This window comes from Pelecanus crispus, chromosome 3 (assembly GCF_030463565.1).
Source record: "Pelecanus crispus isolate bPelCri1 chromosome 3, bPelCri1.pri, whole genome shotgun sequence".
NCBI classification, from domain to species: domain Eukaryota; kingdom Metazoa; phylum Chordata; class Aves; order Pelecaniformes; family Pelecanidae; genus Pelecanus; species Pelecanus crispus.
Window position 1 is genome coordinate 111,140,780 of NC_134645.1, and position 24,756 is coordinate 111,165,535.

The 24,756-nt window shown below is 40.3% G+C and overlaps 1 protein-coding gene across 1 annotated transcript in view; it reads left to right on the forward strand.

Moving 5' to 3' along the window:
• Window positions 1–24,756, forward strand: part of SNTG2 (syntrophin gamma 2) — a 324,178-nt gene that overhangs the window by 231,290 nt on the left and 68,132 nt on the right. Inside the window, exon 10 of the mRNA XM_075707925.1 lies at window positions 17,039–17,168. Coding sequence (XP_075564040.1) covers window positions 17,039–17,168 — 130 coding nt within the window. The remainder of the gene's footprint in view (window positions 1–17,038; window positions 17,169–24,756) is intronic.

Below are 24,756 nucleotides of genomic sequence, written 5' to 3' on the forward strand. Positions count from 1 at the left end.
CATGTGCATTTTGAGAATTCTTTGAAGTAAAACACCAGTCTGGCTGAGATGGAGTTCATTTTCTTCATAGCAGCCCATAAGGTGCTGTGTTTTGCTTTGTGACTAAAACAATGTTAATAACACAACAGTGTTTTGGTTGTTTGGTTTTGAGCAGTACTTTTACAACATCAAGGCTTTCTCTTTTTCCTGCTCTGCTCCCACTCAACGAGTAGGCCAGGGGTAGGCAAGAAGTTGGAAGGGGACACAACCTGGGCAGCTGACCCAAATTGACCTAAGGGGTATTCCATGCCATGTAGCGTTATGCTCAGCAATAAAAACTGAGAAGAGGGTGTTTGGGGGGAACTAGCCATTGCTTGGAGACTGGCTGGGCATCATTCTGCTTGTTGGAGATGGTGAGGGGTTGCCCTTGCATTACTTGTTTTGTTGTGGGTTGGTTTGTTGGGGTTTTTTTTCCCTCTTCCCTTTGCTTATTAAACTATCTTTATTTCAACCCACCAGTTTTCTTGCTCTTCATGTTCTCTCTGGAGAGGGGTAGGAGCGTGAGTGGCAGTGTGGATGCTTAGCTGCTGGCCCAGGATCAACCCATCACATATATATTTTTCTTGTAAGGATTGAGGAGTTTAGTGCTTTCAGTTTCAGTCTTGGAGAGACATATTCTCTTATAATGCATCTCACTCCCATATATATTTAGAATACACAGCACTACTTTATTACTGGGTTTTTTTTTTCCTTTTTGTTGTAAACATTCTAAAGGAAGCTGAAATTGTTCCATAAAGCCTATCACCATCCCATGATACTTTAGTTCTACTAAATGCTCCTTGCTTGTTTTGGTAAACCAACAAGAATATCTGTATGAGCATTAAAGGAATACCACCTTGAGATTAACTGCGGATGAGGTGCTTCCCATGTTCTTACTAAAGGTGTTTATTTTTGCCTGAGGGATACCAGACTGCTCTTATCTTATCCTCTCCTCTGAAATACATGTACATATTCTTGCTGTTTTCCCACTTGTATCCTTTCTTTTACATTTCTTCATGTTCATATAAGCATAAATTCCAACATTCATCTTCAGTAATTGCTCTCTGAAATCAAATGTCTGCTTTGCATGAAATAAAACCTACAAGCAATTACAAGTATAAATGGTGACATCAGTCTAGATAATAATCCTCCTTTCAACCATATCTACACATCTCTGCTCCCTTTCACATTTCAGCCATCAGTCTAAAGGCATTTGAATGAGTCCATGACAATTCCCCTGAATGCATCATGGATCCTGCTGACTAATTTGGTAATTTTGCCATTGTCTGAATATTTACTTGAATTGTCGAATCATAGAAGACCAGGTTGGAGGGACCTCAAGGATCATCTGGTCCAATCTTTCTTGGCAAAAGCACAGTCTAGACAAGATGGCACAGCACCTGGTTGAGCTGAATCTTAAAAGTGTCCAATGTTGCAGAATCCACCACTTTCCTGGGGAGATTATTCCAATGGCTGATTGTTCTCATTGTGCAAAATTTTCCTCATGTGTCCATTTGGAATCTCCCCAGGAATAACTTGTACCCAATATGCCTTGTCTTTTCCATGTGACTTCTTGTAAAAAGGGAGTCTCCATCTTCTTTGTAGCCACCCTTTAAATGCTGGAACATGGTGATAAGGTCTCCCCTAAGCCTTCTTTTCTCAAGGCTGAACAAACCCAATTATCTCAGCCTTTCCTCATATGGTAGGCTTCCCAGTCCTTTGATCATTTTTCTGGCCGTTCTCTGGACCCTCTCCAGCCTGTCCATATCTTTTTTGTATAGCGGGCGCAAAACTGAACACAATATTCCAGGTGTGGCCTGAGAAGTGCTGAGTAGAGTGGGATAATGACTTCTTAATCTCTGCTGGTGATGCCTTTGTTGATGCAACCCAGTGTCCTGCTGGATTTCTTTGCCACAGCAGCACACTCTTCACTCATATTGAGCTTGTCCACCAGGACCCCCAGGTTCCTTTCCACACAGCTGCTCCCCAGCCAGGTAGAACCCAGCTTGTGCTGCACTTCTGGATTATGTTTTCCCGGGTTCAAGACCTTGCATTTTTCTTTGTTGAACTTTATAAGGTTCTTGTTAGCCCACTCTTCCAGCCTATCCAGGTCTTCCTGCAGGGTGGCTCTCCCTTCCGAAGTGTCCACTTCCCCACTCAGTTTGGTATCATCAGCAGACTTCATCAGAGTACCCTTGATCCCATCATCCAGGTCACTTTGAAGTTATTAAACAGCGTTGGGCCCAATATTGATCCCTGGGTACCCCACTTGTGACAGGTTGACAGTTTGAAAAAGAGCTATTTACCACCACCCTCTGGGTGTGTCCTGTCAGCCAGTTCCCCACCCACTGCATGGACCACTTGTCTAGATGGTAACACATCAGTTTCTCTAGGAGGCGGCTGTGGGAAACTGTATCGAAAGCCTTGGAGAAGTCCAGGTAGACAATGTCCACTGCTTGCCCCACATCAACTGAGCAGGTTACTTTGTCACAGAAGGAGATCAGGTTTGTCAAGCATGATTTGCCTTTGGTGAATCTGTGCTGGCTTTTCCCAATCACATGCTTCATTTGACTTGCGATAGGCCCCGGGAAGATTCATTCCATAACTTTCCCAGGGACTGAAATAAGACCAATGGGCCTATAATTTCCTGGATCCTCCTTTAAGCCCTTCTTGTAGATGAGGGTGACATTAGCCTTCTTCCAGTCTTCTGGGATGTGCCCCAATCTCCACGACTTCTCAAAGATTATGAAAAGCAGCCTTGCAATGACATCAGCCAGCTCTCTTAACACCCTCAGATGGATATTGTCAGGGCCCATCGACCTGTAGGGGTCAAGCTCCTGTAATAGCTCACATACCAACTCTTCCTTCACTGATGGTAGGTCTGTGTTTGCATCAACCTGGATTTTTGTTCCCAAGGTTTGGGGCCCAACTGTGCTGGTAAAGACGGAGATGGAGAAAACATTGAGAACTTCTGCCTTTTCAGTGGTTTTGGTGACTGCTTCACCTGTCCCATTTAACAGCAGGCCAATATTTTTCTTCTGTTTCTGCTTGTTGTTTATGTACCTGAAGAACTCTTTCTTGTCGTTTATGACATCTCTGGCCAATTTCAACTTGAGCTCAGCTTTTGCTTTTCTAACTGCATCTCTGCACGCCCTGGCAATGCCCTTGTAGTTCTCAACAGGTATTTGTTCACTTTTCATCTCTGGTATGCTTCTCTTTTGGTTTTGAGCAGATGCAGAAGCTTGCAGTTAAGCCAATGGGGTCTCTTGCTCTGCCTGCTTCCCTTACCTTTAAAGGTGATGAACTGGTTTTGTGCTTCTTGGAGAGCGTTCTTGAAAAACCCCCAGCACTCACTGGCTCCTTGATCCCCATGAAAGCTTCCCATGGAATCCCTCCCAGCTGAGCTCTGAGCGAGCTGAAGTTTGCTCTTCTAAAATCTAAAAGCTTTGTCTTAGTACTAACCTTCAGCATGCTCAGAAGGATCCCAGACTCCACAATATTGTGATCACTGCAGCCAAGGCTATCACCTAGCGAGGTATTACAAAGCAGGTTTTCTTGGTTTGTGAGTAGCAAGTCCAGCAGTGCCTCATTCCTGGTTGGCACATCTAACATTTGTATGAGGAAGCAGTCCTCTACACAGCCCAGGAACTTGATGGATGACATGTGAGCTGCTGTATTGTTCTTCCAACAAATGTCTGGGTAGTTCAAGTCACCCATAAGACCGAGGTTCTGTTGACCCAAAGCTTGCTTAAATGACCCAAATATTACTTCATTGGCCTTACCGTCTTGGAGCCTATCTGCGTACATTGGTAGCAGCATGCCTGCTTTTTCAGCATTAAATGAGTCCATGAGTCTATATGTCATCCTTGTATCTTTTTGTGTCCCTCATGTTCTTTGTCATAACTTTGTTTTGTTGTAATGCTTCATTATATATTATCCTCCAGGTTATCTCACTTGGTCTTGAGAAGGTGCACTGGCACCAGAACAGCCAGATTACTTTTTAAGTCTATGTTGAAGTAGTGGAACTGTCTTCTGTAGTGTCACATACACAGCTGTATGCCTTCTCTTCAGCTAGATAGACTGTATGAAAGGCCTTTTCCCCTACTCCCTACCTGAATTAAATTGAGAGCTCTGTATCGTTCTTTCCATCAAAACTATCTATATCCCTTTGGCTTTTGACATTCCCTTGTAACTATGCAAAATGTTATGGCTTGGGAAAGGATATTGAAGCTTGTATGATTATTTTGTTGTCTGTCCACTCACAGGTAATGCCCTCTCTGCTTTCTTCAATAGTTGCTTTTCCCTGAAAGAAAAACAGCCTTTTCACCTGTGAAATTCTTGCAGTTGACTACAACAGACTTAGCATACTTTTGTTACTAAAATCAATCACAGACTGATTGTTTTAATATATAGTATTTTATATTCTATGTATAGTATCTGTATGTCCAACTACTCTTGCTGTTCTCATGTAGTAAGCTGCTGTCAGCCAGTCTGGATGGCCCCTCTGACCTCATTCACTTTTTTCTCCATCATATTCAAGATTGTTTCGTATTTTCAGCATTCTTTTCTGGTGGTGCAAATAATCTCCAACTTTCAGATAACCTTAGGAACAACAAAAAGATTGTCATAAGGTCGAACAGAGTCTGATGTTACTGAAGGACACCGTTTTGTTGCCTTTATTTTTAAAAATATAGAGTATGACAATGCATGTCAGCATATTGCTCAATATTTTTGACCATTTCTCAGGTAGAAACATGTTATGTAGCTGGAGTTGTCTGTTAGAATGTGGTATACTTTTAATGTGGTTTAGATCAAATCTGGTCTAATCAGGTTAGGCTATATTACTTTGTTTGTGGTTAAACTGTGCAGTTTAACCTCAGTACTTCATTTGAGTTTTCCAGTAACTTGGGCAAGAAAGGGCATAATTTAGCTCTTGTGTCATGAGATGGCCAGGAACACCTGTATCTGTTTCATTGTTATTCTTTTTTCATTATAAGAGAAAGGAGTTACCTTTGACTTTTCATTTCACTTGACTTTTCATTTTATTTTTCCCAGGAAGTCTTAAGACCAGTAACTTAATGACACGAGTATATTTTTCATATATTTTAGATTTTGTCAACACCATAGATACTAACAGAAACAAGAGAGAATGGGATAGATTTTTTCCTTCCTTATACATGAAGAGGAATGAATGAAAATACTGCAGAGTGGGACTATGAACTGTGTTCATCCATATCACAAAAAAAAGCAAAAATATCCCCCAGAATATTTTAAAGGAAAGATAAGAATTGTAGTAGATGTTCTTCCTCTTCTCAATGCAGGATCTTTCCAGTTATGTCTTCAGAAGGTATGAACGTGGAAGAGAAACATTGTATTAACTACTGAAATCACCTTTAATTAGTGTATTTCATATTGTTGGTATGATTGGAGTCTATCTGAATATTTCTATGCAGCATGCTGATTAGTCTTTTTGATTACTTATTCATTCAATAACTTTTTTATTCACTGGCCTTTATAATATAGCACCACTGCTTCTATCATTCTACACATCTCACCATCCATCAATGTAATTTTTCTCTGTAAGAGGTAAGGTAATATATACAGTGAGAACTCTGTTCCTGTGAATACTCTTAATTGCTAGCTGGTAATGGAAACAGTTTTTGACTGTTGAGGGTAGAGCTGGTCATTAAATGTGATGTACGTTTAACAGAGAAATAATGAGATCAGTAAGTCTTTCTCATGCAAAGGAATTTGTAGTTCATGGCATAGTTTGGAGTGTTTTTGGTTTTAAGACAGGAAAGTAAAGATAGGTAGTCTTATAGAAGTCGGAGAACATAGTTCATTCATTATAGTGTTTCATTTTTCCTACAGAATGTCTAAATCCTTATTTGGAAAAATGTGTAGATAAGTATTTTCAGTCCTTACAGCAGATACTGAAAGTACTATATCATAATTTTATTTACTTTGTTGACTGGAGCTTTAGGTGAAGATACAGTAGCTATAACCTCTTGAACATTATGAGTTCAGAGACTGAAAAAAAAATTGCTTATTTGGAAGATGGAAATTAAATTGAAGAAATGAGTGGACTGGAAGTAATTCAGGCCCAGTAGCTACGAGCCCATGTAGCTATGATCCCAATTACAAAACAACTTAATTACATTTAGGTATTATTTTCTATTTCTTGGTATTCTGGCCTTTGCAATTACTACAGAGTATTTTGTAATTTTTTAATTTTTTTTTTAAATTGGCTCACTGTTTTTTAACAGAATCTTTCTGAAGGATTCTATTTTCCATTTTAACATCTCAGTAAGTTAACAGAATGCCTTTAATGAATTGGAAAGTAGGAAATGGAATAAAATATTTTGAGAAAGGTATAGTAATTAAATACAATCTCTGAGTTACAAAAAAAGAATGAATATTTGCTCACAGTTTTCAGTAACAATTATGTTGAACATGAAGGTAAGAAGAATGAGTATGGACTTGAAAGCTAACAATCAAACTGATTTGGAGCAATAGGATGGGAGTCAGTGGCAGAGAGATTAACATCTAATAAAAGGTAAAATGAAAAATTATAGGTTTGGAGGGAAATTATTAATAGAGTGTCTTAAGGGCTATTTGACTGATGATGCAAAAAACAGTACACTAATTAAAATCATTGGTACACTAAAATCATTGATGACAGAATCAGCATCATCAGTACAGAAGAGGAGCATGATATGTTATGAAAGGACGGAACTGTTGGAAATGGGATGCAACACAATAGTACAAAGTGCAGTGGGATAACATTAAAGATTGTTACTACAACAGAAAAACCCTATGAAATAGTTTTTCATGGGAGCCTAATGGAGCCTTTTGGTAGATGGCAGCAGAGGAAGGCAAAGACTGGGTACAGTAGTTAGGCAAAGAATAGCTCTGAAACACTGCTGTCCTGCAGATTTACAAAGGAGAAATAGGTAATTTAGAGTACAGCAGGAGAAACACTTTCCAGAAGTAAGAAGCATTAAAAACATTATAAAAACACTGCTAAGGCCCCATCCAGAATCTATGTACAATTCTGGTTATTCAAATTAAAACATAACATTTTCTATTGGAATTTTTCTCTTTTCTGAAAAGGTATTGTACTGTCACTGGCTGTTCCTGTTTTTAGCTGTAGTATTTTAGGGCTTGGCAACTGAGGTTTCCTTTGCACTTAAGGAATTTCAACTTTTTTTTTTTTTTTTTTCCATTCTGCATAGAGTTAGAAAGCGACATTCATTTTCAATGGCTTTTAGACCCGATAGACTTGTAATAAAATTGATGTCTTTTGCTGTGGGCAATGTTTTATGATTTCTATCATGCATATCGATTTTTTGACTATAGTTACAAAGTACTAAAACTAGCTTAGCATCTGCCTGTATGGAATTCCATTCTGTAACCTTTGTACTGAATTTGTTGAGCTTTGGAGCACTCCAGAAAGTACTTTATGATGTCTTTAGGAATATGAGGCACAGGACAATTTTTTGCTTTTTACTACATTGTTCAGGTGACATGTAAAAAGAATAAGCCATGGAATCAGTGAATTTTTTTTTAAAATTGTGCTATGTAGTTTTTTAAGGACTGCCTAAAGACTGGTCTGTGTGGTTTTCTTTAAAAGCATCACTAAAAGAAATGTTTCCAGTACGTTTGTCACAATTCTGCTCAAGCAGCAAGACATTCTGGAAATCAGTTGCACAGGATCAGGTAAATGCAGGCTACAGAATAAGATCTGCTCAACAGAATGTAAACAGAAAGATACCCGAGAAGTGACCAGGCATTCTGCAGATCTCTCCACAGTAAGAGACTGACTTACCCTTGGCTAGAATAAGCTGCTAAATCAGATTAAAATCAAGGTATAGGCAGGAAAAAGAAGATAGACAGGAGCTATGCCACACAGAATGAAAGATCAGCACTGAATATCGATTCTTAGAGATTAGGTCTGCTTTAGTACCTCTTTCTTATGTGGGAAGTGACGTAAAATGTTTTGGCCAGAAATTAGACATACTTCTGGGTGCAATATACTTGCAGTCTGAAAGTGTATCAAAAATCAGTGACATGAAAACTAAGGAAATTCCTGTTTCTTTGTGCTCTAGGGCAATATATTCACATGCTTAAATACATCCTTTTAATTCTGTTCAGTAGCGTGAAGCCAACATAAGGTGAGTGAGCTGGTTTATTTTTTGAATCTTCATCCTCACAATATTTAGCTTCTAGTTTTAAAATCTGTACTGCAACTAAGTGCACAGGCAAAAATGAAGCACTTCAATTTTTTTCAGGATGCGTGTACTCAGGAACCATTTCTGTTTTCCCCCAAAGATGATATGTTGCTCTGGAAAATTGATGTGACACCTCTTCACTCTTGTTTATTCTAGCAAATAGCATCCCTTAGAAGATAGAATGGTGTATCACACCTTGGCATATTGCCAGCAAGCAGAAGAAAAGGCAAAATAAATCCTGTCCCCCCTAAAAGATAAACAGATTATTACTCTCAGGGAATTGTTCACATTAATATTACCACTGAGTTCAAAGAATTATTACTTTTTGTTTGTTTGTTTCTGGAGAAGTTGAGACTTACTTTGTCTTTTCTTCTGCTTGCTGACAAAATACTAAATTCTAATCCACCAGGATTAGCCCAGCAAGGCTCTACCCCTGGATGTCTTCAATAAATGCCTCAGGATAAATAGCCTTGGGTTTCAGCAGCAGACCTGCTTGCTTCCCACTAACTTTGACACCAAAAAAGAAAATTCTGGAGCGAGCTGAATATGTTGAAGTCTGTGATGATCATTACTTAGCTTTATCACTGTTATTTTACAAAACACCTATTTCTTCAAGAAATACATATTTTCAGATGAGTGTTATGGAAAAAAAAACTGATTTGCATTGTGTTATCAGTAGTAATAATAATAATAATAATAATAATAATAAAAATATCAAGCTATATTGCTCTTTCTTCTGAAAGCAGAGGGTATTTAGATTTCAAAGGAATCCACCACATTGCTAAGTGTAAGTCAAGCACATGGACATCTATTTTTCCCTAACAAACATGTCTGAACTTCATAGACAGTATAAACTGCATATTTAAATCACATGGAGAACTGAACATCTTGAAGAAGTAATCTTTTGTATGTAATTTAAATATGACACTCTTGATCTCTGTAGTCACGACAGAGATTTCTTGTCATGAGCTATAGACTCTCCTCATGTCAAAAGACTTACAGAGCTTGAACCTGAACCTGAACTGACATTACAGTGGCAGGTAGTCCAATCATTATTATCCAAATATTGATTTTGTTAGCCATCTTATGTGTGTCAAAATTCCTAGAGACATTTATGTATTATAGTGGAGACTGAAGCCATTGACATATCAAATAGCTCTGAAGACATCATTTAAGATAAATCCAGTCTTCCTACAAGGGATACTGTGAAATACAATTGGGTGATTTTTTATTTAAAATTTTAACCTCTCCCGCACACTTTCATTGTGCTTAAGGAGCAATTAGAAAATAACACGCATCTTTATTATCCTAGTGATTAAAATAAATTGTAACTACTTGCATTAAGACTTTTTAAAAATACAGCTGAATTATTTTGCCAATGCATTCAGTAAGATGGTGAAACTGATCTTCCTTGCTAATTTATATTTTCTAATATTTTCTTATACTTCCTGAGTAGAATTAACATGTGACTTATGCTCTGAATCTAAAAAGACATCTGCATGTCAATAACTTAAGGCAAAATGACATTCCACCTAAATTCTGTGGGAACATTCACATGCTTAAAATCTTTGTGGGACTGGAGCTTAATGGATGAGGTTCATCTCACCTGACTTATAGACATCTAATAGTCATTCACCTATGAATGTGCTAAGTCCCTGGACTCACCTTGGAGTCAAGGGAGAGAAGTAAGCATCTCCAGAGAATGATCCAGCTCACCTATCTTGTGCACTTGTTTATGATAAAACAAAATAGTTCCTGAGTTTAGCATGACTCACTTACAGAATCATTGAATAATTCAGGCCAGAAGGGATCCTGGAAGTCACCTAGCCTGGCTCCCTGCTCGAAGTGTGTCTAATGAGATCATATTGCTCAGGGCCATCTCTTGTCAATTCCTGAACACTTCCCAGGGTGGAGATTCCACAGCTTCGCTGGGCAACCTGTGCCAGTATTTGATCACCTTTGTGGGGAAAAAAACCAAACCAAAAATCTAATGATGAATTGAAATTTGCCATGTTCCAGCTTGTGTCTGCTGCCTGTCATCCATATACTTAGGCAACAAAACTTTATATGCCTGACTGGGGTGAAATCCATCTCACTGAATTACCACTAACCGATAATTGTGCTGGAATTATAAAACACATATTAATAAGTATATATACACTCCGTTCTCCATCCCACCACAGTGACTGGTCCTACTACACATTCTGCATTCAAGAGAAGACAGTAGTACACCGATACTGCATATCGCTTTCAGTCATTCAAGCTGCTCCTATTACCCTGCAAGACTCCTCCACCTCTCTCTTCCATACAAATAAAGCGTGCTGAGACTGTAATTCCTCAGATTTCTCTGTCTGCAAAAAAACCAAATACCTCACACCTGCATCCTACTCTCTTTTCTCTTTCAGCTGGCGATATTACCCTTGTTCTTTCTCCTCAGCAGTGCCAGTGTAACTATTCTTGTGACTTCATGAGGAACAGCATAAGAGGTCTCATGAATGCTAAAACTGTCCCTTCTTCCACTATCCTTTTCTTCTGCACAAGTTATTACAAAACTTATGGAATACAACTGCTTCTACTGCCACATCAGTTAAGAAAATATCTGTAGAAGCATAATGTCTGTGTTAGTTCAGTTACCTTACTTCATTACTCCAAGTTTAATACAAAGTAAACCAAAGTTACAATACTGGAAGCAAAATGTTCACAAAAAAACCCCAAACATGAAATGCAATCCAAGTTTATGTTTAGTACTTTGATATCTTTTTAGCTACATAGTTCATGTTAACAGTCCCAATTATATAAGCAAATTTTAACATTTTTTAAGGTATGTGGCTATATGTCATTTACAACACAAAATCCCATTATTTTTAACACAGAATTTCAAAGAGATTAAGTAATTCAGATAATTCTTTTTGGGGAATTTCCATTCAGATCCACCCATAGTCCACAAAACTTCAGGCTAAATAGAAATTCTAGCATGGGGGCCATATAGTACTATAAACAAAACATAAGAAAATGCTGTGAGAAAAGAAATAAATACTCAAGGCACACATCAAAAAATCATACAGACAGGAAGGAAGACTGATTTAGGACCTGGGAAAATGCAAACCTGATCAAATCTACCTGTCTGTATCAGCATGATAGTAAACTTCAGGTAAAAAAGCTGGTGTCAGACAAGCATCTAGGTTTTTATTAAGGAAATACAATAAAACATTGAGATAAGTCTAATGGAAAGATGGTTTCACATGCCACAGATACTGAAAATGTTAAAATATATTTTGCTGAAATTCTTAGCCTTCAATAAAGTAAAAATTCAGCTTTTCTCATAGAATCATAGAATTGTTTAGGTTGGAAAAGACCTTTAAGTTCATCCAGTCCAACCATTAACCTACACTACCAAGTCCACACTAAACCAATCAAGGGTAGACTAGACTAAACCATGTCCCCAAGTGCCACATCTACCAGCTTTTTGAACACGTCCAGGGATGGTGACTCCACCACCTCTCTGGGCAGCCTGTTCCAATGCTTGACCACCCTTTCCGTAAAGAAATTTCTCCTAATTTCCAGCCTAAACTTCCCCTGGCGCAGCTTGAGCCCATTTCCTCTTGTCCTATCACTAACTACATGGGAGAAGAGACCAACACCCACCTCACTACAACCTCCTTTCAGGTAGTTGTAGAGAGCGATAAGATCTCCCCTCAGCCTCCTCTTCTCCAGGCTAAACAACCCCAGTTCCCTCAGCCGCTCCTCATAAGGCCTGTGCTCCAGACCCTTCACCAGCTTCATTGCCCTTCTCTGAACACGCTCCAGCACCTCAATGTCTTTCTTGTATTGAGGGGCCCAAAACTGGACACAGTATTCCAGGTGCGGCCTCACCAGTGTCAAGTACGGGGGACAATCACCTCCCTGCTCCTGCTGGCCACACTATTCCTGAGACAAGCCAGGATGCTGTTGGCCTTCTTGGCCACCTGGGCACACTGCTGGCTCATGTTCAGCCGGCTGTCTAACCAACACCCCCAGGTCCTTTTTGGCCAGGCAGCTTTCCAGCCACTCTTCCCCAAGCCTCTAGCATTGCATGGGGTTGTTGTGACCCAAGTGCAGGACCCGGCACTTGGCCTTGTTGGACCTCATCCAGTTGGCCTCGGCCCATCGGTCCAGCCTGTCCAGGTCCCTCTGCAGGGCCATCCTACCCTCCAGCAGATCAACACTCCCACCCAGTTTGGTGTCATCTGCAAACTTACTGAGGGCACACTCAATCCCCTCATCCAGATCGTTGATAAAGATATTACACAAGACTGGCCCCAAAACAGAGCACTGGGGAACACCGCTCGTGACCGGCGGCCAACTGGACTTAAATCCATTCACCACTCTCTCTGGGCTCGGCCACCCAACCAGTTTTTTACCCAGCGAAGACTATGCCCATCCAAGCCATGAGCCACCAGCTTCCTTGGGAGAATGCTGAGGGAGACAGTGTCAAAGGCTTTGCTGAAGTCCAGGTAGATGACATCCACAGCCTTTCCTTCATCCACCAGGCAGGTCACCAGGTCATAAAAGGAGATCAGGTTGGTCAAGCAGGACCTGCCTTTCATGAACCCATGCTGGCTGGGCCTGATCCCCTGGTTGACCTGCACTTGCCTGTTGAGCTGGGACTGAAAATGCATTTTCTCTTAGAAAAGTCTTTGACTTTAACACTTCTATAGTAGCTAATTGCTCATATGGCAAAATATACTTTATTAATATTAATTAATATTAATTGTTTTAAAGTGTCAATGTCAGGAAGAGAACGTAAGTCTACCAATGCCCATCTGATATTCTGACTGCCATTCTCACAAAGACAGTGTTTATTTTACTAAAAGAAATTAATGCAGTAAACAAAACCCAAAAGAGACCAGGAATGCAGGTCCATTCATCATTTCACCATGAAAGTGAGATAGAAAGAGGCTGAGTATAGAAATCAGTGCCTCATGCTCCATAGTGGAAATGCTTGCAGAAAACAAAGTTACAGGTTGGGAGACAAATCTGAAAATAATAAGAAATGTCAGGGTAATTTGGCCCAAATTTCTAGAATTTAGGAAAAGCAAACATTCATTTCTGGTTCTATTTGCAGTAGTCAGTACAGTAACAGCAGGAGTAGATGGGAATTTCCTCTAGCTGTGTTTTAAAATAGGCTTGCAGCCTCAGAGAAAAAAAATAAGCCAAGACATGTGATCTTATTTTGTGGCGATGAGATGACTTCAAAACATCTTGAGACCTCTCAAACTTACTATTTGGTATTAAATGGAAAGCTCATCCTTGTCACCTAACAGGAATAGGTGTTTAGTTGTGCCTCTCTATTTTTTTCTTTTCTGTGTTTTGAGGAAATGGAGAAAGACATAGAATCATAGAATCACAGAAACGTTTAGGTTGGAAAAGACCCTTAAGATCATCCAGTCCAACCATTAACCTAACATTACCAAGTCCACCACTAAACCAATTACGGGCAGAGTAGCAATTTCATGTTTCCTGGCTTGGTGGCTGGGTTATTTTTTAATGCAAGTAAAAACTAGGAATCATTAAGATTGGAAAGGACCTCTAAGATCATCAGTCCAACCATCAACCCAACACCACCACACCCACTAAACCATGCCCCATGGTATTTAAGGCTCTAGAATTCACTTTCTCTTGAATTCCAGTGCTGTCTTGATGCTTGCATTGATTGTTTCACTTAAAACAAAAACAAAAGCCTCAGCATTCATTTTGTTAAGCTTTTGTTTTTTAGTTTGGATATACATTTTTACTTGTAGCCTTATGTACACTATGCTTTTTCAGACCACAGTGTGATACATGTAACAATATATTACAAGATCTGTAGAGGGAAGGGATACTGTTGTAACTGAAGGCGAGAAATAATTATTGTAAAGTTGGGTAAGATTGAGAGCCAAATCACTGTATTATTAGCACAGACTTCGTGGCTGGCATCCATTAACTTTGAAAAACCCTGGCTCGCTCTTTTCTTATTTCATTTAATGAACTGAACTACTTCCTGGTAAAACTAGCTTCTGCCTGAGTCAGCACAGTGGGGACAGTGGTGCCCCAAAGGTCTCAGTCCCCTGTGCCAGGCAGTGTGACCAGCTCCGGCACATCAGAAGCCTTGAACCAGACAGAGCTCCTGGGGAAGGATGTCCTGGTGTCAGTCTCCAGGGGCAAGGGAACAGCTCTGCAGGAAAGGGCTTGGGGACCTTGGCGGAGACCACAATGAGCATAAGTCAGCTGTACGCACTTTCAGTGATGAAGAGTAACCACACATGGGGGCTGCATTAGTAATAATGTAGTCAGCAGGTCAAGGGAAGTGATTGTTCTCCCTGCTTTGCATTCCTGAGACCGCATCTGAAATACCTGCATCTAAAATACTGTATCTGGTTTAGGTCTTCCTGTAGAAAAGCAATTTGTATTTTAAACCAGATAGTGAGGAGGCTGGAGTAGAGGACTTGAAGGATCCCTCACACCCTATTTGATTCTGTGCAAATATCCTGTCGGTGAAGTGTTCAGATCTCTAGATGCATTTGTTTGAATCTTGGTAACTATCTTTTATAACTGATGAACAGGAGTTTTAGTGTAATCTACCCTATTGCGAGCACCATGTTTCAAATTATAAAAGATTGGTTAATTTTTGTAATAAAACTTGCTTTTTTAGTCTTGGTTGCCTGTGTTGGTTTCATTAGTTGTTAGCTGAGGAGTTCCCTTCTGTGATCTTTCATCAGCCACTTGTGTAACTTTCTGCCACCTGGATAAGGCATTCACACTGCATGCCTTTATGCATCTACTGAGGCTGTGTTAGTATCCAGGCACCCTGTGGATTCAGTGGAGAGCATGTACTATTTCTTGGCTCTGTTAAATGCTCTGGGTTGTCCTCTCTGTCTGTGTAAGGATTCTAGCATCTTAGCTTTGATATTTGAATTTGATATCTAAGTTAGGCATTGTGAATGGCTTCTCTTCATGGCACCACATTAAGTCTGTTTCCATGCTCCACTGTGTATCAATTCATAGGGGATGACAGATCTTCACTGTCTCAGTGGGATGTTGAAGAGATCATACTGTAAGTCATTCCATTACAGCACTGTTGGGATCTCCATCAGAGCCTTAGGTAAAAGGAACAGTATGCTTGAGAGGTGATTATTTCACTCAGTTTACTTGAAGACAATAAAAGGATTTATTTTGACCTTTTCTTTCTTTCTGAAGAGGTGAAACAGATTTACCGAAATGAAAGTAACACAGAATTTTGCCATTGCCATCAGGTTTTAGTAGTTACAATGATAATTCAATCATGAAAGGAAAACAAGGGAATCAAGTGATATATATACAAGTCTTCAGACCAAGAATATTATTTTTGTGAATAGCAAATACAATGCTTTACAAGTCTTTTAACAGTAAAGCATATCAGTTAATGTATATATACCTATTAAGATACTTTGTCTTGTTAATATGGTGTGTGATGGGTGTTTTATATGACCTTTTTTAGCAAGTATATAGAGTTCGGTATTCATGTTCACCATCAAACTGCCTACAAATGACAAATGTTAGGTTAATAACTTTTTCAGTAAGTCATGAATGAATAACTGCCTATTAACCTCTATGTGTCATTTTGAATGCATGTAGATATATTTCATAAATTAAGCAGCAGAGGACTTCACCTTAGATCAAAGAATCCCAGGAAAACCCAGTAACTTTATAGAGCAGTATTCTTGCTTAAGTAGTTTGCTTTCTTCTAGGTTTATAACGAAAAGAAAGCAATATAGCATATAAGTATAAATATCTAATTTGTAAATGTAGAAGGTAGCAGTGATATTCTCCAAATTATATACAAACATATGCACAATCACTCAGATAATTATAATTGTCTTTCACAATAGTATATGACTAAAATCTAATTCTCATGACACTCATGGGCACTTAATCTATATAGCTTTCTGAAGTCTAGTTGCTGAAACTATTGCATGTCACATGTTTTAAGTTTAGACCAGTGTTCTTCCATGCCACTCCTTAATGAACTTTTGTTGTTCTTACTGAAAAATCTCATAGTTAAAAAAGCATATCCCCTCAGCATCCAAACGCGGGGGATTTCAGAGGTACATACACACTGCTTAACTTACTGCAGATGGTAAGGAAAGCATTGGCATTTGCATAATAAAGTTGCTATAAACACATAAAAGATGCATAAAAATTTAATAAAATGCAATTGCACATTAGATGCTGTTTTGATAAAGGGCCCTACATTCAAAAATTATTTAAAGAAACTTCTAAGTACATTTTTCAGATTCCTATGTCATAAAAGAGCTTAAAGGAAACATTGCTTAGAATACTATGTAGAAAAGTACAGGAATACAAGAAATTAAAGCTAGGGAAGGCAGTTCTTTGCAACTTAATACATTCCTAGTAAATGAAACCAAAATGCAATCGAGAAAATAGTCATTTTGGTTTAAAAAATTGTTTATTTTTGTTCAAAAAGATCTAATGCATACTTCCTGAATATACTACCTTAACTTCAGAAATTATGAACATAATATGTATACTCAAGGGAAGTAAATTATTAGCACATATATATGCTGGTACAGAGAAAGTACTTATTGTATGTGTTGCTCCTGGTACTGTCCATTATTATCCTTCTTTTTGTTGCCTTTTTTTGATTTGTAAAGTTTTTTGTAAGACTCAAAAATTGTCAAAAGGTGTAAAAATCACTTGAACACTGAGAAATATTGGGCAGTTTCAGAAAATTGACATATCTTCCTTTACGGATGTATTTCTTCTTACTGCAGATCTAATGCATTTGAAGTGCTGGCACTTGATGGAGTTAGTACTGGGATACTTCAGTTTTATACAGCCCAGGAGAGTGCTGACTGGCTGAGAGCAATATCAACTAACATCAGTGATTTGACACTTCAAAATGTATGTTACTTTCTGCATATTTTCTTGTCTATGCTATTGTAAAAATATTTCTAATTTTCCAAGGGTAGAAAATAATTCACATCTAAGATACAATATATAAAAAACATGTGTATGGGGAGGAAAAGGAGAAAGAGCAGGGAGAGGTTGTCTGGACAATCAAAAGTATCAAGTTTTCAGGACTTGCAGTGTTATTATAGAACAGAGAGTAGTAGAACATCAGATTGCATTGTTGTTCTAAAGACTTAAAGGCAAAATATTTATCCTTTCTGGTCCTTTCACAGAGCTTTAGATATGACCAAATATTTAATTTTTACATTTTTGTAATTAAAACGTGCTTGAAATTAGTATTAGTTGATTTTGAAGTAAGCATTTGGAAATTCTGTAGCTAGTGAAGTGTGACTTGTAGAGGCTTATTGGGAGACAGTATTTTTACCTCTCTGAGTTGTCTAGGAGTTGATTTATTTAAGGTCATATTAGTCCATCTTTCTCCCTAGAAGTATAAAGGTGCTTATTCTGTTTTAAGTTATTCCTGTAAATTCACAAGTAGCATTTGCTATTGCAAGCAGAAGTATTAAATAATCCCTGGAGAAACATAAAATTATTATTTGGACAGCACATTATTATTCCAAGAAAGAACAGCTGAAAACTATTGAAGATTCTGGAATGAATCATAAAGTTAAATAGGGAACTCAATAACGTACAACACTGAAAATATATTTCAGTCTTTTATGAGATGGTAGAAATCAGTGATGAAACCATAAGAGCACAGCTGTCCCTGGAAGAATTGCCTGTGCAAGCTTTTAATCTTTTTTTCTTTACATGTGTTCAGACTGTAACTTCTTTTATAAATTATGATTTAGTAGCATGTCTTTAATTTATACGTTGTACTCTAAGTTAATTGTTACTTAGTTCTTCAGATTATATTGTGTAGAATTTGTATTGGATTTCAACATAAATCTTTGGTCAAAACAGATTATAAATTGAATTTATTTTTCTGGCCTTCAAAAGTTACTTAGAATCACATTTGATCACAATAGTTCATTTATTACATTAATCTTTTTAAATATTCAATTGCTTAAGCAATGTCTGCCAAAATCAAACATTTTTGCTTATGATGCATTCTTTATAAATATTCTCTATTCTCTCTTTAGTAATTTACATCATTTACAGGGTATTATTATTTGATAATTCTAAGAAAGCAATGTAAATTATTCATGAAATTTCACAATTCCTTCTGTGTGAACAGCAAAAAGAAGTGTATGGTAATATTTTTAAAGCAATTCCAGTTCATAGTTACTAAGCCCAATTCTTTTGCTTTCTAAAGAAATCCACTGAATAAAAGCCACTCCAAGGATATAGGTGAATAAGACAATAAAAGGTGGCTATAAATGCAAGCATGTCTTGTTAGTCATAGGGCTCTAGTCTTTTTTTTTCAAATGCACTATGTACAGTAGCATGTGTCCTGGCATAGTATCGTCACTGTGTTGTGTGACTGTTGACCTGTCTGCAGCCATATTTTGTTATATACTTGCATTGGTTTTCTCCATTATCTATCACAATCATGAATTTTGTAAATAAAGTAGTCCATCTGGTGTTCATATAGGTGGCTGTTCCGTGGAAAGGTCTGAGGAACAACATCCATGATAAATTCACATGTTTTCTGTTCTTGGTGAGATACAGAGTAAACTCTATACAGATCATATGATAAGCAAGTAAGCTTTTTGCTTGGACTTAATACTTTACAGGTTTTGTCAGGTGTGCAGCCTGTGGTACAACTGGAAAGGTCTGGCCAGAGCATAATTTTAATTACTGATCATCAGAAAAGGAGATATAATAGTCAGTGAGAACCCCTTTTATTGAAAACCATTTTTTAAGACCGGGACTGTGAGGCTGGAGTGCAACTAAAGTGTACAGCAAAAGAAGGCTGGAGAGCGCTCCTGCCTCTGGGCAGCCAGAGAACACAGACTGTTTGACAACCACAGTGCTTAGGGCAAGGCCTTTGGATTAGGCTTCTTGAAAATCCATTTTGAATGCTTTTTATTGCCTTAATACTATCATTTCACAAAGTGATTCTTTTCTTATCATACTTCTGTAACTGACATTAGGGAATGGACCTGTAATTCCTCAGAGCTTTTTCCTGTTTCTCCCCCATTCTCCAGGAGTACCTGAAGATAAGGGTTAATTTCTTGAGTCCTTGCTGACTGTAAGTTCAATTGCTTCTCCAAATATTTAAACTATTCATTTCCTATTCTGTCCTATGCCATCATTGCTGTACATAAATTAATTGCTAGGTATGTGGTCACAATGGACCTTCTTGCTGATACTGTTGGCATAAAGAATGTCAGCATTCTTCCCCGACCTATTACTAAGTATTTAAGCAATACTTTCCATTGTTCACTTTTTACTTCCACACATTTTTAGATTTTCTTTGTGCTGATATTTGTTTCTTGACTTTAGCAACTCTTCCTGCACCTTAGTCATTCTTCTCTCATCTGTGCGTATTCATGCTGCTCTTATATACATCCTTTGCTGTACATGTTTGCATACCATTTTGAATAATTTCTTTTAGCATTTTAGTTCTTAAAGAGCTCCTGATACAGATTAATTATTTTCTTACAGTGCACCCTATCTTTCATGTGTCATAGAATCATAGAATGCTTTGGGTTGGAAGGGACCTTTAAACGTCATCTAGTCCAACACCCCTGCAATGAGCAGGGACATCTTCAACTAAAGCAGCTTACTCAGAGTCCCGTCCAACCTGACCTTGAATGTTGCCAGGGATGGGGCCTCCACTACCTCTCTGGGCAACCTGTTCCAGTGCTTCACCACCCTCATTGTAAAAAATTTCTTCCTTACATCCAGTCCAAATCTACCCTCCTTTAGTTTAAAACCATTATGCCTTGTCCTGTCACAACAGGCCTTGCTAAAAAGATTGTCCCCATCTTTCCTATAGCCCCCCTTTAAGTACTGAAAGACCACAATAAGGTCTTCCTGCAGCCCTCTCTTCTCCAGGCTGAACAACCCCAACTCTCTCAGCCTGCCCTTGTAGGAGAGGTGCTCCAGCCCTCGGATCATTTTGGTGGCCCTCTTCTGGACCCACTCCAACAGGTCCATGTCCTTCCTGTGCTGAGGGCTCCAGAGCTGGATGCAGTACTCCATGTGGGGTCTCACCAGAGTCGAGAGGCAGAATCTCCTCCCTCGACCTGCTGGCCACACTTCTTTCGATGCAGCCCAGGATACACTTGGCTTTCTGGGCTGCAAGCGCACATTGTTGGCTCATGTCCAGCTTTTCATCCACCAGTACCCTCAAGTCCTTCTCCGCAGGGCTGCTCTGAATCCCTTCATCCCCCAGCCTGTATTGATATCGGGAGTTGCCCCAACCTAGGTGCGGGACCTTGTACTTGACCTTGTTGAACCTCATGGAGGTTCACATGGGTCCACTCCTTGAGCTTGTCCAGGTCCCTCTGAATGGCATCCTGTCCCTCAGGTGTGTCAGCCACACCACTCAGCTTGGTGTCATCTGCAAATTTGCTGAAGGTGCACTTGATCCCACTGTCTATGTCATTGATGAAGATATTAAACAGTACTGTTCCCAATACAGACCTCTGAGGGACACCACTTGTCACTGATCTCCATCCGGACATTGAGACATTAACCACAACTCTCTGGATGCAACCATCCAACCAATTCCTCATCCACCAAACAGTCAACCCATTAAATCCATATGTCTCCAATTTAGAGAGAAGGATGTTGTGGGGGACCGTGTCAAAGGCCTTACAGAAGTCCAGATAGGTGACATCTGTAGCTCTTTTCTTGTCCACTAACATTGTCACTCCATCATAGAAGGCCACTAGGTTGGTCAGGCAGAGCTAGCTCTTGGTGAAGCCATGCTGGCTGTCTTGAATCACCTCCCTGTTCTCCATGTGCCTTAACATAGCTTCTAGGAGGATATGTTCCATGATCCTCCCAGGCACAGAGGTGCGGCTGACGGGTATCTTTCACTAGATCAGGTTGCTCAAAGCCCCAGCCAACCTGACCTTGAACACTTCTAGGCATGGGGACATCCAGAACTTCTCTGGGCAACCTGCTCCAGTGTCTCACCACCCTCCTGACTCGAGGCATTTCCCTCAGCTTGCCCTTGTGTGCTGTGTGCCCCTGGCCCCTCACCATCTTGAAGGCTGGGCCCACACCGCACATATCAGTGTCTTTTCTGGACTGGGGAGACCAGGAGGGGACAGAGGAGTCCAGATGCAGTCACCAAAGTACCAAATAAGAGAGGAGGAAACAATTTTTACTGTTATTTTCTTGGTTTATAGTTTTGGGCTTTTTTAAAATGTTTATTGCCCAACCTTGAAGAGAACTTGTCATGAACAGCTAGAAGAGACCTTCATGCTGAAGGCCAGCACTTCTTTCTGGCAGAACTGCAGTCTTCTGCTTCTCCACAGGAACAGCTGTCTCTCTAACTTCTTTGCTTGATCTGTTGCTATTCTTTGTGCACTGCTGCAGAGGGTCTGGCTTCATCTTCAACCACCCATCAGGCAACCTTCTCATCCTCAGACTGAAGAAACCCCACCTCCAGGCCCTGGGGATCTCAGTGGCCCTCTGAGGGATGACAACTGTCACCCTGGCGCAGCAGCCTGGCAGAAGCCAGGTTGTCTCATCCCCTTTTCTTGGGGCTCAGAGCAGAAGAGATGGCACCCCTTCAGGAGGGGTGGGGGAGAGGGTGGGGAATGGGAAAGAAAGGGCTCACACCACCTGGGGCAATCAACAAAATAATTTGTTGATGCTGGGAGTTGGAATGGCTGAGCCTGCAGGACAGCCAGGTACAGAGGCTGGGCCTCCCAGCTAATGCCAGGTGCAGAGGCTGGGCCGGTGGTAGGGCACTGGCCAGGTGCTCCTGCAATGCCGTGTGGATGGCGTCATGGAGGGGAGTTCTGGCGTGGTGTAGTGGTGCCAGGGGAGCCATGCTGGAGGTGGATCCACTTCCATCAATTCTTCTCGGTCTTCCCGTGGATCCACCTCCATGGGCTCCCCACCATCAGCCACATGAGCGATGGCCATCACTACCAGGTGGCTGGTGGTGCCCCCGCTCTGATGCTGCCTCCTCTTCCTCTGCCTCTCCTGCAGCCGCCTCTCTTCCTTCCCACGCAAACGTGGGCAGCCACTCGTCTTGCTGCTGTGGGACCCCTTTCTTCCAATCGTTCTTGGAATCCAAGGACCTCAAAGCTCAGCGAATTGTGGGCCAGCTGCCAGTGTCCCTGTATTTATAGGGTCCGGAACAAACGGCAGTGAGGTAGCTCATGACATCAGGAGGCCACTGTGATGGCAATGCATGTGGCCCAATATGGCTGTTCTGTGAGTGGGGGTGCCTGTGGCTTAAAAGATGTCCTCATGTGTGAGAAAGAGGAGGGGGGCTGAGGGCCCCTTTCCTGGGGATCGCTCCCCTGTGCCCTTCTGCTGCCCCTTGGGCACAGGGACTGCCCTCCACCTCCCCTCGTGTACCTGGGCTCCCCTGGACAGGATGGTGACAATGGTGTTCCAGGAGGGTCAGGGGTCCTCAGTGACCCACACCGACCCGCCTTCCTGCAAGTGGTGCAGCCCCCTGTGCCAGACAGTGGCTGAGAGGGGGCGAAGCATCCAGACATCCCACCAGCGGGAAAGGGAGGTGCAGCCGGCCTGCACAAGGTCTCCCAGCACTCCGTAAAAGAATTGCTGATTGCCAGGAGTTGCATGGGCCCTTCTTCCCCATCCCTTGGCCCTACCCCAGGCGCGTGGGAAGGTGCCATCTCCTCTGCACAGAGCCCCAAGGGAGAGGGGAGGAGAGGGCTTTGGCATCCTTTGGGCCCCGGCGCCAGCGCCATGTGAGGAGTCTGTTGCAGGCCACTGAGGTTGGTCCCTGGGGCCTGGAGGTGGCGGGGTTTCTTTTCAGTCTGAGGTATCACTTTACCCTAATATACTTTATTTGTTATTTTACCCTAATACAGTCTCGTTCAGCAACTGGCAGCTCTTTGTCAGATCTCCTGCTGATGCCAGAAGACAATCCTAATGTAGGCAGTACAAAAATAGCTCTGCCACAATGTGACACTTCTGCTAATGTCAGAGTACTCTTTTGAAGTACTGAAACACCTAACTTCTATGCAAAGGCAAGCTCTCTGGGGATCAAGTGTAAAGGAGGAGTCATCTTTCAGTAGTGAAGATGTGAGAAGTCGTCACTGCATAAGGATGCTACCCCTGGATGTTAGCATATCTAGACAGTGTTACTTGGTAGATGAGAAATAATAATTCCAGTACTAGCCTGGAGACAGTTAGTTCTTATAAGTCAGAGGAGCACAGGGAATACTGCAACATGGAGAAGGATGTAAGGATATCTTTTCAGCCCTCCTTACTGATATATGCCTTGTATACTTAGCTTGGAAAATCTCCTAGTAACTGTCAGCTTTACAAGCAGTATGGATTACTTTTTTTCTAAGGACCCTTGCCCCAAATTATTCATCACTCTGTTCATGTTCTTGTTGTTCACATACTTTTCTACCAGTGTGAAACTTCCCTATCATCTTCCTTTGTGATTCAATCCCCAATCTTCTCAATGTTCTCAGAGCTCTTCACATTTACCTTTGGCAGAAGAAAATAGAGATGAATCAGCACCTCACATTTATTTCTTCATACACCTCTTTTCTCACAGAAGGAGGTACAGCTGAAGAAACTTGAGGGGAGAGAGGGAACAGAAACTGGCAGCAAAGCTGCCATGATGAAACAAGAAGCACAGGAAACAAGTTGATCTGCATGTGCTTCTCACTGCTCCTGTTCTTAATTTGTACAGCTAGAGGATTCTTTGTAGGCTGAAGTGGCAATGCTGTGCTGGAGATTTTTTTTTAGGAGACAGTTCTTTGGAATAATTTATATTTCCCTCTTTGTTTTGCACCATTCAGATAGACAGCTATTAAATATGTGCAGCTTTTCTCATGGATCTTCATTATTTCCTTTGAAACTTAACATTGAACATTAGAATCATAGAATCATAGAATGCTTTAGGTTGGAAGGGACCTTGAGAGATCATCGAGCCCAACCCCCCTGCAGTAAGCAGGGATTGAACCTGTGAACTTGGTGTTATTAATGTAGTCATAATCAGTAGAAACACCTACAGGTAATGCAACCAGTTCATTTACATTATAGAGACTTGTTTCTTACATTTATAACTTTCTCAAGATTTTTTTTTTCCCCCCAGTATACTCTAATGATGTTATTTAAAACATAAATGAATAAATGAGTACTTCATGAGCAGGTAAGAGAACAAGTTAAAATGCAGTTATTCCACTTTAAACATTATTTATTATTTTTATCAGTCATTCCAGCAGTTTCAGTGGAGAATGGTGGAAACTTAAAATTTGGCTTCAAAACAGGGTTATTAATCCAGATCATATTTGTGCCTTTGACAGCTTTTTTAATTGTGTATGTCATAATGTGTAAACCATTTCTTTTATGCCTTCATGTACATGTATATTGAAGTGTTACTCTATGTCACAGTGGAGTGAAATTTCTGATTGAATAGGGAGAGATTTATGAAATATGAGCTTTAAACATGCATATA